The sequence below is a fragment of the Gymnoscopelus microlampas genome, assembly GCF_963454915.1.
Source record: "Gymnoscopelus microlampas genome assembly, chromosome: 9".
Lineage (NCBI taxonomy): Eukaryota > Metazoa > Chordata > Actinopteri > Myctophiformes > Myctophidae > Gymnoscopelus > Gymnoscopelus microlampas.
This window is the reverse complement of record NC_139946.1, coordinates 45,852,197-45,866,097: the sequence shown is the minus strand read 5'-3', so window position 1 is coordinate 45,866,097 and position 13,901 is coordinate 45,852,197. Positions and strand designations below refer to the sequence as shown.

The 13,901-nt window shown below is 42.2% G+C and overlaps 1 protein-coding gene across 4 annotated transcripts in view; it reads left to right on the top strand.

Annotated features, from left to right (window-relative positions):
- The window catches only part of LOC311052040 (cyclin-dependent kinase-like 5), a 102,885-nt gene that overhangs the window by 83,138 nt on the left and 5,846 nt on the right, over window positions 1-13,901 (top strand). For 2 of the 4 annotated variants that reach the window (XM_084066823.1, XM_084066822.1), the window contains exons 12-19: window positions 5,722-6,040; window positions 6,848-7,009; window positions 7,625-7,948; window positions 8,652-8,963; window positions 10,089-10,194; window positions 10,340-10,463; window positions 10,938-11,043; window positions 12,550-12,678. In XM_084066823.1, coding sequence (XP_083922949.1) covers window positions 5,722-6,040; window positions 6,848-7,009; window positions 7,625-7,948; window positions 8,652-8,963; window positions 10,089-10,194; window positions 10,340-10,463; window positions 10,938-11,043; window positions 12,550-12,678 — 1,582 coding nt within the window. The remainder of the gene's footprint in view (window positions 1-5,721; window positions 6,041-6,847; window positions 7,010-7,624; window positions 7,949-8,651; window positions 8,964-10,088; window positions 10,195-10,339; window positions 10,464-10,937; window positions 11,044-12,549; window positions 12,679-13,901) is intronic. The other 2 variants (XM_084066825.1, XM_084066824.1) reach the window with 1 other exon arrangement.

Below are 13,901 nucleotides of genomic sequence, written 5' to 3'. Positions count from 1 at the left end.
GTAGATACTCAGACCATAGGGAGTAACCACTGTGTACACATAGTGGCCAAATTATTCAAGAAGCCCAATAACCCTAATTTTCAGAACCACATGTTTGTGTGTGAGGAAAGTTATATGGACGCGTCCGGGGTGAAGAGCTGATCAATAATACGTTGTCCGATTGTTTCAGCGCCCCCTAGGGGCCGAGATAATAGTGAAAAACTGTTTGAAAGGAGTAAAAACAAAATTGGACACCTGTTTCTGGGTCAGCGCGTCGCCCCGAACGCGCCCATATAACTCTCCTCGCACACGGCCTTACCATACTCCTTAATTGGCTAGGGTCAAATGTCAAGTTATTTCGCGCAATAAAGCGATATATCTCAAAATCGATGCATTTTTAGAATCCACCTTTCGGATATGTTGTACAGCTCGCCAAGGCGCACGCATGGATGTCTTGTTTGTCCCGGTACGACACTCCTAAGTTGACCTCCTACACTTTCAGAAGGCACATAGAGTCTTATATCTTAAGACCATATCAAAGGACAAAGTCAGAAATAGAAGTGTGTCGTAACGGTACAAACAAGACATCCACATGTGCGTCTCAGCCAGCTCTACAACATATCCAAAAAGTGGACCCTAAGTCCTTATCGTATTCGAGATATTGAGCGAGATAGCGAAGCCGTAACCATAGCCAATTAAGGGATAATTAAATCATGATTTGATATTAGGGTTTGATTATTTCAAATTTTAGCATTATTTTACGTGTAGATTTGGAAAAAAAATGTATCGGAGAAATCACAGGCTTGGAACACCCTAAAACCAACTAGGAAGTGGCCTTTTGAGGCACTTCCTGTTGTCCGAGAAAAAAGAAACTTGCATATTTGGAATCAGCGCCATCACATTAGTCTAAAGCCAGAGTCTCGAAGAAAAATACAATTTCTAAAAATGTAACGAGGGTTGACCTTTGCAGTCTTTTCGCTGACCTTTGAGCTTTATCAGTGTCAGAAAAAATCAGGGCCGGTGCCAAAAAATCTGGCTTACTCTCAATATGGATTGAGAGAAGTTTCGGATTTTAAAAAAATATCTGGAGCGATTAGTTACAGATTTTGTGCTCAACAAAATCAGTTTTTTTATACAAAAGTCAACGTCCAATCTTTTTGGTGACCGTTTGTATTTCTCAAGGTCCTAGAAAATCGAGACCTATCCCATTCAATTCAGCGTCTTTTTTTGAGTCTGAAAAGGTGTTTTTTAATTTAAAAATAAAATATTTTTTAAAAATGTGAGAAAAGCTAAACTTTGAACTATTTCAAAAATTTATAACTTCTTATTAAACAATTCTAGACTATTGATGTAACCTACCATTCGACTCAATATCATATAAATAAGAGGGTGGAAGGGTCAAAATAAAATAATAATATGTTTGTGAAAAAAGCTTCAAGTTTACTAAACTTTAACGCTTGTTTAAACCACTTTTTAAGGGTCATACAAAATCGAGACCTAGCCCATTCGATTCAGCGTCCTCTTCTGAGTCTGAAAACGTGTTTTTTAATTTAAAACAAATATTTTTGAAAATTGTGAGAAAAGCTTAACTTTTTTTTTTCAAAAATCTATAACTTCTTATTGAAGTTATAGATTTTATGATATTGAGTCGAATGGTAGGTTACATCAATAGTCTAGAATTGTTTAATAAGAAGTTATAGATTTTTGAAATAGTTCAAAGTTTAGCTTTTCTCACATTTTTAAAAAATATTTTATTTTTAAATTAAAAAACACCTTTTCAGACTCAAAAAAAGACGCTGAATTGAATGGGATAGGTCTCGATTTTCTAGGACCTTGGGAAATACAAACGGTCACCAAAAAGATTGGACGTTGACTTTTGTATAAAAAACTGATTTTGTTGAGCACAAAATCTGTAACTAATCGCTCCAGATATTTTTTTTAAATCCGAAACTTCTCTCAATCCATATTGAGAGTAAGCCAGATTTTTTGGCACCGGCCCTGATTTTTTCTGACACTGATAAAGCTCAAAGGTCAGCGAAAAGACTGCAAAGGTCAACCCTCGTTACATTTTTATAGCCTCATTAAGCTAATCATATGGAGACCCACTGGACATAATTTGGGAATCCCCAGTATGGAAACAACTCTCTCAGGAGAGCAGTGCAAAGACTAGCCATGGTTTGTGTAGAACAAGGTGTCTCTGGGGAGGGGATGGGAGGCTGCCAAGTGGGATGAGACATCTGTGACAAGGCTCAAGCCCCATGCAGGGACTGCTGATGTTCTCTGTAAATCTTTGTGAAATGTGCTGTTTATGGCATTCCAGAGATTTCACCTTATGTGTACCTAATGGCCCAGTAAGAGTATGCAGGGACGAGAGGAAAGTTGGATGGACTGAAATGTCACATCCTGTTCAGCTAATACCTTCATTCACAATTTTGGAGAATAAGTGACTATTTCTTTGGTTTTTTGTTAGATCTTTATTTGCTCAGCATACACCAGGGTTTCCCAAAGTGGGTGCCGTGGCACCCTAGGGTGCCTTGATGCCTGTCCAGGGGTGATGAAGAATAATTTGATAATGTTTGGAATTCACCAACATCACTTCAGTAAGTTTAACCACTTAGATCCACTATATATATCAGCGTTGCATCATTTCGTTTAAAGTACTGAGAATTGGGAAATACTCCAGTAAAGTAAAAATACCTCAAAATTGTACTTAAGTACAGTACTTGAGTAAATGTACTTAGTTACTTTACACCAGCGCCCTATAGAACCACAAACAGCAATTATTTGATCTGTTTTAATGTTTTAATGTTTATGTCCGGTGGCAGTATAGCACTTGGAAACCATAATACATTATGGCAGTCATGGCGAAACTTTAACCTGGTGTTTGCACTTCTGCATTTACAGCCTGTACATCAACATAAATCTTCACACTTTAAATATAAAATTATTAACTCATGGCCACAGATGTTAAAATCATGTATGGGTTCTCAAAAGTACCTCTATCTTTTGTAATGTTCAATAAAAAGCCTTTTAATCCAATTGCTGGCCATTTTCTCCATATGTTTTCACCTGACCCTATGGGTTGAAAGGTGTACTGCACTCACGCAACATTACAACTCTCTGATAAAATGGCCACCAATCAGATTAAAATGCTTTTTATTAAACAATACGGAAGATACGGGTACTTTTAAGGGCCCGCACATAATTGTAACATCCGTGGCCATAGGGTCAGCACCTTTTTAAAACATTTGAACGTTTAGATAGATCATAAAACATTTGTTTTGTCAGATCTTTATTGACACTGACAGAGACATGAGTACGAACACGCGGAATGCGGAAGTAATCTGACGTGACGTCACGGGGTTGGAAAAGTTAAACAAATCTCTCGTTCTCAACAAACACTTATCGAAAAATGATCAACAAAATATGAAAATGCACAGAATATTTCCAGGTTTGTTTGGGTGGTGATGTGTGTTATGTTGCATTTAAACCACGTCTCTTAGCTCACGTTGTGTCAGTCCAATGTAGATAGATAGATAGATAGGTTTCATATCATGACACTTCAACCTGATGTTTGCACTTTTTCCATTTACGGCCCGTACATCTACATAAACGTCTAGATTTCAACTATAAAGTGCTTACCCCATGGCCACGGACGTTACAATTATGTACGATCCCTCAAAAATACCCGTATATTCCGTGTTGTTCAATAAAAAGCATTTTAATCCGATTGGCTGCCATTTTCGTATAGAGTTATAATGTGCAATACACCTCCCAACCGATAGGATCGCATAGTTGAAAGCTGATGAAAAGACGGAGAAAATGGCCGTCGATCGGATTATAAGGCTTTTTATTGAACAATACTGAAGATATGGGTACTCAAGCTGGAACGTACACCATTTTAACATCCATGGCCTTTAGTTAAGCACTTCATATTTGAAATCTGATCGTTTATGACCTGGACGTTAGCGTTGTAAATGGAGCAATCCCCACCACACCCACCACACCATGTTGAACGTTCCTTTGCACATGCGCAAACCACATAGTCCCGTTTGGACTTTTTAGGGCGTTAGGGAGAAATAACCAGGACTATATTTATGCTAAATAGTAAAGAAAAAGCCTTGTGATAAATTGCTGTAGCAGTAAAATAGAAACATCAACAGAATGAAGTGGTATAAGTGAAATTAAACTTATTTGAAATTAAACAATGAATTGACTTCATGTGCTAATGCAATGGTTCTCAAACTTTTTCGTGCCAAGGACCCCCAAATAGACACTTATTAGACCGCGGACCCCCATTTGAAAAGATAAGCCAGGGACCCCCATAAGAGAAGATTTTTACGGCTCTCTAGCAGTGATTTCAACCAAGGACCCCCAGTTTGACATGCATTAGGCTACGGACCCCCATTTAATGGCATGTAGGTCTCTGGGACCCACTTTCATATTGTAAAATCAATGTTCATTTAACTCTGAGAGTGTACAAATGGAACCAAATGGACCTGTTAGGGTCCATTTGGTTACATTTGTACACTCTCAGAGTTACAGACCCATAAGGGTCCATTTGGTCCCTGTCCATCATTTAGCTGGGGACCCCCTGGAACCCCCTCAAGTACCCCTGGGGGTCCCCGGACCCCACTTTGAGACAATGTGCTAATGGTTATCAGCGGTAGGCCTGAAAGATGACGGTCATGGACATTCTTCAACCTGGTGTGATGAATTGCTCAATTTACAACTGTAACGTCTACACAAACGTACAGATTTCAAATATGAAGTGCTTACCTAAATGCCCAGGATGTTATACATGCCGACGTTTCAGCATGAGTACCCATATCTTCCGTATTGTTGGATAAAAAGCATTTTAATCCGATCGTCGGCCATTTTCGCATAGAGTTATAATGTGCAATACACCTCCCAACCGATAGGATCGCATAGTTGAAAGCTGATGAAAAGACGGAGAAAATGGCCGTCGATCGGATTAAAAGGCTTTTTATTGAACAATACGGAAGATATGGGTACTCAAGCTGGAACGTACACAATTGTAACATCCGTGGCCTTTAGTTAAGCACTTCATATTTGAAATCTGATGGTTTATGTTAGCGTTGTAAATGGAGCAATCCACCACACCCCTCCCTTACCAAACTTAACAAATAAACTGATTTTTATCATTTAATAATGAATAAACACGATGGCCCAAATTACATTATCAATATCATTAAATAATTAATAATTAAACACAATGGCAACGCAATTTCGGTCAGCAAAAAATAAATTAAAGAATGAATAAATAAATACATTATAAAAAAAAAATCATATAAATTCACTGAAGGACGGGAAAATAAAAAAGAAATTATAAATGTGACAATATAAATGTTATATAATCAAAATGCATTTAAAACCACCGCAATATTAGCCCATGTTGCCATGGCAACCTCTCAATACCATTAAATGGGACTTCTGCAGTAATTTTTGTAACCCGAGTCTGAAAGAGGTGGGCGGGGTGTCCGAGAGAACAGCCAATGGAGAAGACTTTCCATTAAATGGGGTTTTAGGAGTAATTTCGGTAACCTGGGTGAGCGGGGTTGCAGAGATTGTACAATTCCACCCCATAGAATGGGAACATTTGGAGCAATTCCTTTCCATTGAATGGGGTGATTCATAGTAGATCGGGTATTCTATGTATTGTACAATACATTATAAAACCACATGATGTCCTCCTCTCTCTCTCTCCTCTCATGTGTTCAGGAGTCACGGCGGGGGAAAGGGCCACCATCGCTCCAGCAGCAGAGACTGCTCCAGCCTGCCGCACCACGAGGACCCCTCCTCCTCCTCGCACTCAGCCAACGACGGTGGAGGAGGAGGAGGAGGAGGAGGAGGAGGTGGGGGCTTCCTCAACGGCAACGTGCCCACCGCCGTCACCCTCAGCCCCACGCTGCACCCCAAGAGCTACCCGTCGCAGGTCATGCTGCACTCGGCCTCGCGCAGCATGGACCTGCCACACCTGCTGGGCTCCACCGACAACGACAACGGCTCCGGGGACTTCGACTCACACCTGGGGCCCAAGGTTTACTAGATTAGTTTTTTTTTAATTATCTCAACCACAAAGGTTAACCCATTAAGACCGTGAATGCATCTGTGTCATTTTCAGATTTCTTTGGCTATTCAAAAATAACAGATATACAAGCTCATAGCCTGGCATGGCCAGACTAATATCACTACGTAAATATTCGTGTGGAATCTCTGTCTGGAACCTGCATTTCCAAGGGGCGAAAAAAATAAATGCCTCTGGTGATAACCCGCCCCATATTTGTAACTGGGCCTTGATTGGTGCCCCACAACTTCGGGGGCAAGGAAATCCAATCACAGTCGAGCTTAGCCAGACCAAATCTGCTGAGGGCTATTTTTCTTTTTTTTGCACTGGCAGATTCGTCTGGTTTCCAGGCTATGAGCTTGTGGATCTGCTATATCTTTTTTAATCGTGAAAATCTGTGCAAATCTTTGAATATATATATATATTTGTAACTCAAATCTTAGCTTCTGGGGGTGCGCGGCCAAATACATATCTAAAAATGTTTTCTAAATCCTAACCGTATTTTGCTATATCAAAGGTGCTCCAACTTTTCCATGTGAAGGACCACCCAAAATGATATGTATTTGGCCACGGACCCCCATCTCAAAATATGTTGTCCCAGGGACCCCCCCAGAAGAAGCACAGATCGGAGTAAAAGAAAATCGCTTTCAAATATGTATTCAAAGATGTGCACAAATGTTTCACTATTTTAAAACAAATCAAAGCATATCTACAAGCTCATAGCGCGGCACTTAAGTGCCGACCCTGAAGTCCAACTACATTGTGTATTGTAATGTTAAGGTGTCGGACGGCCCCGGGGCCAAGTACCTGAAGTCCAACTCGCGGCTGCAGCAGAACCGCCACTCCTTCATAGAGAAGACCAACACACTGACGTCCGGGGACAAGAGGAACCGCCATAGCTACATGGAGGCGGGCCATGGCTCAGGACACGCCTCTAACAAGGTTATTAGAGTTCAGAATTTTTCATTAGGAAGCATGAGCTCAGTTCTGGGCTCTCCCCAGGCTGGCAGAGGGAGAGTAGCGCCCAGGATTACAGCTTGGGCATAGGCACTGGGTGAAAAAATGGGTTGCAAAATTGTGGGATAAAAATTATGTTTTATGAAATTATCTTTCATTAGTTCAAATTAAGCGGTTTCGCTACAGTAGTTTAGTTAGTTTTTATTTTGTGAAAAGGCTTAGTTTTAGTTTAGTTTTTATTAGTTTTAGTGTTAGTTTTAGTTTTATATCAAAACATGGGGTATTTGTCAGGTAGATTCAAAAAGTTCAGAAAAAGTTAAAACATAGTTAATGAAATGGACCATAGATTCCATATGCAACCAAAATGTTAGGGTGTTTGACAAAAACAAAAACTAAGGATATTTTCTCTATGATTTTAGTTGGTTTTAGTTAGTTTTGTCAACATACAATACAGTTTCAGTTATTTCCTAGTTTTTTTCTAAAGCCTCGTTTTTATTTCTATTTCAGTTAACACAAATGTTTTTTAATTCTACTTCAATTCAGTTATTTTGTTAGTTTTAATTCACTCTAGTAACCTTTGACCCCTTCCTCCTCCTAAAGTACGCCTACCTGAACCTGTCCAAGAGCCACGGGACGCTCAGCGACGCCAAGTCCGTGGGCAACCTGAACGAGGTCCACCTGCAGCCCGACGAGCCCTCGTCCACCCGCTACTTCCCCAGCAGCTGCCTGGATCTGACGGCGCCCGGCAGCCCCTCGCTCCACCGCGGCGAGCGAGCGGCGCCCGGGTGGGGCGGCGGAGGAGGAGGAGGCGTGCGCTCCTCCGAGAGAGAGAGCAACACCCTGGACTCATCGTACCGGCGCGCCTCCTCGCGTCACAAAGCCTCGGAGGAGGCCAAGTCCCAGCAAGAAGCCTCGGATCAGCAGGTATATCCTATACAGAAGTTTCTACTTTCTAATGTACAGAATGTTATTTAGATAGCATGTTTGGTTCTCAAAGTGGGGTCCGGGGACCCCCAGGGGTCCTTGGCGGGGTACCAAGGGGTCCCCAGCTAAATAAGCATCACAATCATTTTAACCACTTTAACCATTATTGTATACTTTGGCTATTCAAAAATAGCAGATATATGCTATGAGCTATGTAGATCTGCTATTTTCTTTTTTTTAACGTTAATATTTGTGCAAATCTTTGAATACATTATTTTTTTTAACAACATTTTTTACTCAAAGCTTTGCTTTGGGTGGGGGGGGGACGCAATCTGGGAACCCATTCGGTAAAAAAAGGAAAAAAGGAAAAATATACATTTTCCTAGTTTTTATTTAAATTAGTTTTTCCCTTTTTTGTTTTGCCTCTAGGGGCACCACCTCCTTTTTTGGGTAGAAACAGGAACTCAGTTTGGCTCCCCCCCTTTCTTAGTCCACTTCCTCTCAGGTGCTTCTGTGTAACAAAAACACTACATGTTTAGGGCTGTTAGCAGAATCTGTCTTTAGAGTTTAGTTTTGATACTACTTTTGTCGTGTGACACGGTGGTCGAGACGCGAAATGTGCCTTTAGTCTGCTTATTGAGGATCTCTCACTTAAGTAAGTGGCTCTGGATAAGAGCGTCTGCTAAACTTTAACTTTTTGTAGCAGGCGGAGAGCGCCGGAGCCAACCCGCACTCCCTCTCCGCACCACACGAGGCGCTGGCGTACGGCCTGGGCTACACCAGCCCCTTCTCCTCGCAGCAGCGGCCGCACCGTCACTCCATGTACGTGCGGCGGGACCACCAGAGGACGCACGGCGGCGGGGAGGGCCTGGACGTGGGGGGCCAGGGGGGCGGGGGGCTGCCCGGCAGGACCAGCAGCCTCCAGATGCTCTCGCCGCAGCTGCAGCATCGCACGCTGCCACGCCACTCTGGAGGAGGAGGAGGGGCGTCCAGGGACGAGGACGGGAGACGCGAGGTCAGTCAGTCAGTCATCATCAATCAGCCGCTCTCTCCTCCCCCTAGACCAGTGGGTTTCAACCTTTTTCATGCCAAGGTCCCCTAAATTGATATACATTTGGCCACGGACCCCCATCTGTAAATGTTTTGTGCCAGGGACCCCCAGAAGCAAAGATTTGAGTTTTGACTCCAGCTTGTACAGGAAAGCAATGTATTTTTCTGCTTTCTGGAGGTCAAATAAAGGCGCAGTGCACATTTTTGCACACACACACACACACACACACACACACACACACACACACACACACACACACACACACACACACACACACACACACACACCCCTGTATGCATGCTGCTGTGTCACAAAGCTCACCCCCCCTATGCTATGCTTGGTCACCCCCCCCCCCCCCCCCCATCAGGGACCCCTTCACCGCCTCCTTCCACAGGCAGCGGCAAAAGAGCGAGGTGGGACTTCACAGGCCGTTCCACCTCGGCCCCCACACACACACACACACACACACACACACACACACACACACACACACACACACACACACACACACACGTTCAGCCCAACTCATAAAGCAACGCTCTGAGAGTGCTGCTGAGGCCGTGGGTGGAGACTGCTCTCATCATCTCTCTCTCTCTCTCTCTCTCTCTCTCTCTCTCTCTCTCTCTCTCTCTCTCTCTCTCTCTCTCTCTCTCTCTCTCTCTCTCTCTCTCTCTCTCTCCTCTCTCCCTCTCTCTGCCTGTAGCTGGTCATTGTGCTTTGCTTCCCTGTGATGTGACTGGCTGCTTTATAATGATGTAGTCGAGGCTGACAGCGTAGGACATTATGATTTAAACACTTAAAGGGACATGTGTGAAACCCTAGGCTGAATTTGTAGCTTGTTTTCAAGTTCATGTTAAAAAAACTACTGCGTCTGACTAAGACAATGGCGGACCCTGTCAAGCCCTCCAAATAAATACCCATGTGTGTGTGTCTCCAAGAATTGAAAAACACACGACAAGATAAGACCCTATAGGGGTTTTCATGCCCCTTTTTAAATATGATGTATTTATGATTGTATAATATTGTAGGAAGCATATTGAAGTCTCTCTGTCTCACTTAGTGTGTTATTGTGTTGTTATGATGAGTCAGATGGGGATGTACCACGACGGCCAGCCAGAGGACGGAGGGGCGTCCAAGGAGAACCGCATCATGTACAGTGACTCCATGCCCAGGAGGGTGGGCAGCTTCTACAGAGGTTGGTTTAACCTGACAGGGCCTTTTAACCACTTAAACCCGGAGTCCCTCAGGGCTCTGTACTAGTGTGTTTTCTGTTTTCTGTTAAGCTTGTTTTCTGGGGGAATGTGTTAAGTGTTGCACCCGTACTTGTGTTTTTGTAACAGTACCATCTCCACGGCCGGACAACTCCTTCCATGACCCCAGGAACCAGGGCCGAGGCTCCAGTGTGCCCGGGGAGCCCAGCGGCCTGTCCAACCACTCCAAACGACAGTCAGCCTTCGACCCTTGGTACTGTAAATACACATCTCGTTCTAGGGCAGAAACAAACATGTTCCTGTTGAGGACCCCAAATAGATTTATGGAATTTGCTAATAAGATGACTTTCACCCATGCCCCAGTGGTCAATGTTTATCTGTTGTCATGATTGAATTTGTGCTCATTAAAAGATAATGTGATGAAGGGCTGAAAGACTTAAATTAAGATGTATATGTTTCCCTGATGAGTACATAATGAGTACTTTTACTTTTGGTACTTTAAGTATATTTTGATGTCAATACTTTTGTACTTTTACTCGAGTACATTTTTAATTCCGGACTTTTACTTGTAATGGGGTATTTCTACATTGCAGTATTGACACTTTTACTTAAGTAAAAAAAAATGTAGTACTTTTTCCACCCCTGCAAATCAGTACCAGTTCTGAAAACCGTCAGACTCTTTGTTACGAGTGAAGTGTCATTTGGATCCTTCATTCCCTTCCTCTAGGCCTGGTCCGGATCCTGTAGTTCTGAACCCACCAGAGCCAACCAAAGAGAAGGAAAAGCAGGGCTTCTTCAGAGCAATAAAGAAGAAAAAGAAAAAGTCCCAGCAGGTGAGTGAGTGCTACAGCATGTCTGTCACTTAGTGAGAGTCAGTGAGCCAAGTGTTTGTGTGTATGTCACCCTGTCACACACACACACACACACACACACACACACCTCTGTCTGTCTGTCTGTGTGTGTGTGTGTGTGTGTGTGTGTGTGTGTGTGTGTGTGTGTGTGTGTGTGTGAAGACATTATCTTAATCACTTAAGCTCATATACGACAAGTAGTGAAGCAATCTACAATCTCACACGTCGCAAATGCATCGCATCGTGACGGGTTGTGACTTGTACATCGTCTTTGAGCTTGTATTGTAGACGGACCCCTCAGCCATCCCACCAATACAAGCAAATCCAACCCTGGTTACACACTGTCAAACTGTCTGTGTGCCAGTAACTCTTTGTGTGTGGTACTGGTTCCTTGTTGTATCCTTCCAAAGTAGAGGTCTTCACGGGTCCAAAATGACGGCCCCACTCCCCTAATGAACACAAGATGCGATTTGCAGTGGTGGAAAAAATACTCACATTTTTTTGTATCAATACTGCAGTGTAGAAATAAGTAAAAGTTCGGTAATCAAAATTTACTAGAGTAAAAGTACAAAAAGTATTGGCATCAAAATATACTTAAAGAACTAAAAGTAAAAGTACTCATTATGCAGAATGTCCCATTTCACAAGTTCAACATGTATAAAAATCTTTTGAAAATAGCAGATCTACAAGCTCACAATGTGTGAGCTTTTGAGCTTGTATATCTGCTATTTTCAAATAGCCGAAATATATATAGAGCTTAAGTGGTTAAGCTCTATATAGAGAGATCGCAAAACTAAGCTATGATGACTAAAACCAAGACTAAATATATTGACAATTTCGTCAACAAATAAAAACTAGACTAAAATGTTAGGAAGGGTGGAGAAGAGATCCAGTAGAACTGAAAGACAAGTCCTTTTAGGTTTGGTTGTGCTTGGGTGTTGCGCTCTGAAAATAGCATCGCCAAAATACATTTTAGTCGACTAAATCAACTGTAGATTTAATCCACTATTAATCTTATGATATTTAGTAGACTAAAACTAGACTAACAGTAAAACATTTCAGATGACTAAAATATGGCTAAAACAAAATGGAATTTGATTCAAAAGACTATGACTAAAACCGAATCAAATCAAATTTGCTGTCAAAATCAACACTGCCCTAGCCTGGCTCCAGCTGCTGAAATCGCTAGCCTCGCATTCAGGGTCTGTTGACGCTGTAGAAGGCAGTGTTTTATCGTTTGCAAATCTAAACGACCCAATCGGGATCGGGATAATCCAGTATGAACCAAACGCCAAAGAGTCCCACTTTGGCAACGCCCCCATCTCAGAAACCGTCTGCACGGAGAGGCCTTTCAGACTGAATAATGGTGTGAAACAAAATGAAAATTCAGGCTGAGTGTCAGGCTAACACTGCCCCCCTAACCAGTGAAGACCTCTGCTCCACAGTGCTGTTTTCCTGTGTGGAGTTCATGTTGCTCTTGTATTGCAGATGGAGAACCCAGATGGAGGTGGTCCTCCCGTCATCAAGAAATCTCTTTTCCCCCTCTTTAACTCAAAGACTAGCATAAAGCATAGCTCCTCCATGCGAGTTCTCCCTGTGTTGTCCTCTCCCATGATGGTACAAGACATGTTTTTATGGTCTCTAACATGTCGCCGTTCCGTCGGGCGGAAACCTTGTATGTCCAAAACTCGGTGGCTCCAGCGGGTAACCGGAACGCTCGCCCCAAAACACACTCGCCCCGATTTTTTTTCGCGGACTGCTTCCCCCCCCCGCGCGGTTCTTGTATTGGTTTTACTGAGGTTAAAGGGCAAGACCACTTTGGTAGAGGTTTGGGTTGTGTAGTTACCTTGCCATGATGTAACTCCTGGTGGACAAGAAATAAAAAAATTATTGCTCCATTCATTGAAATTGATAATCCAAAATATGCTCCTCATTGACTTTACATACAACATATCTCAAGTCACTCTTTTAGAAAGTAAATGAACACAAACAAAGATCATGCAGACAATATAGAACATCACCAAACCCTGTATTGTTTGTTCTTTTAATAAAAATGTCAACTTCCTGTTGATTTTACTATTTGAAGATCCGGATCTGTGGATCCAGTCCGGGTTTTCATCTTTAAAAAAAAAAAAAAAACAGTACTGGGTTAGGTGATGTTCTATATTGTCTGAATCAACTTTGTTTGCGTTTGTTTACGTGCTAAAAGAGTGGCGTTGAGAGCTGTTTCACTGTACCATGTAAGTCAACGAGGAGCATACTTCGAATTATCAATTCCTAATCAATGGAGCAATTATTTTTGATTTCTAGTGGTCTTGCCTTTTAAGGTTAGGAATAGGGTTAGGTTTAGGCTTAGTTTTACAGAGGTTAAGTTTAGGAATTAGGTTTAGGCATAGTTTTACTGAGGTTACGTTTAAGGTTAGGTTTACTGAGGTTACGTTTAAGGTTAGGTTTACTGAGGTTACATTAAGGTTAGGTTTAGGCATAGTTTTACAGCGGTTATGTTTAGGAATGCCTTCTGGCGACCGTTCCAAGGTCCCGGATTTGACCCCGGGGGCGAGTGTGTTTTGGGGCGAGCGTTCTCATATTCCATCCAGTGTACTTATTATTTAGTCACAAGCTCTTGTTAATCATTTTTCCTTGGATTCATATTCATAAAAACCCACAGACAGACTTTTATTTCAAAAATAGAAGATCTACAAGCTCACAAAGCATCACGATGCAACACTTTGTGAGCTAATAGATCGGCTATTTACATTACTTTTATGGGACACTGTGGTACAACAAAGTAGAACATTAATTTATAAAGAAAAAAGACCCATAAACAGGGAAATGTGAAA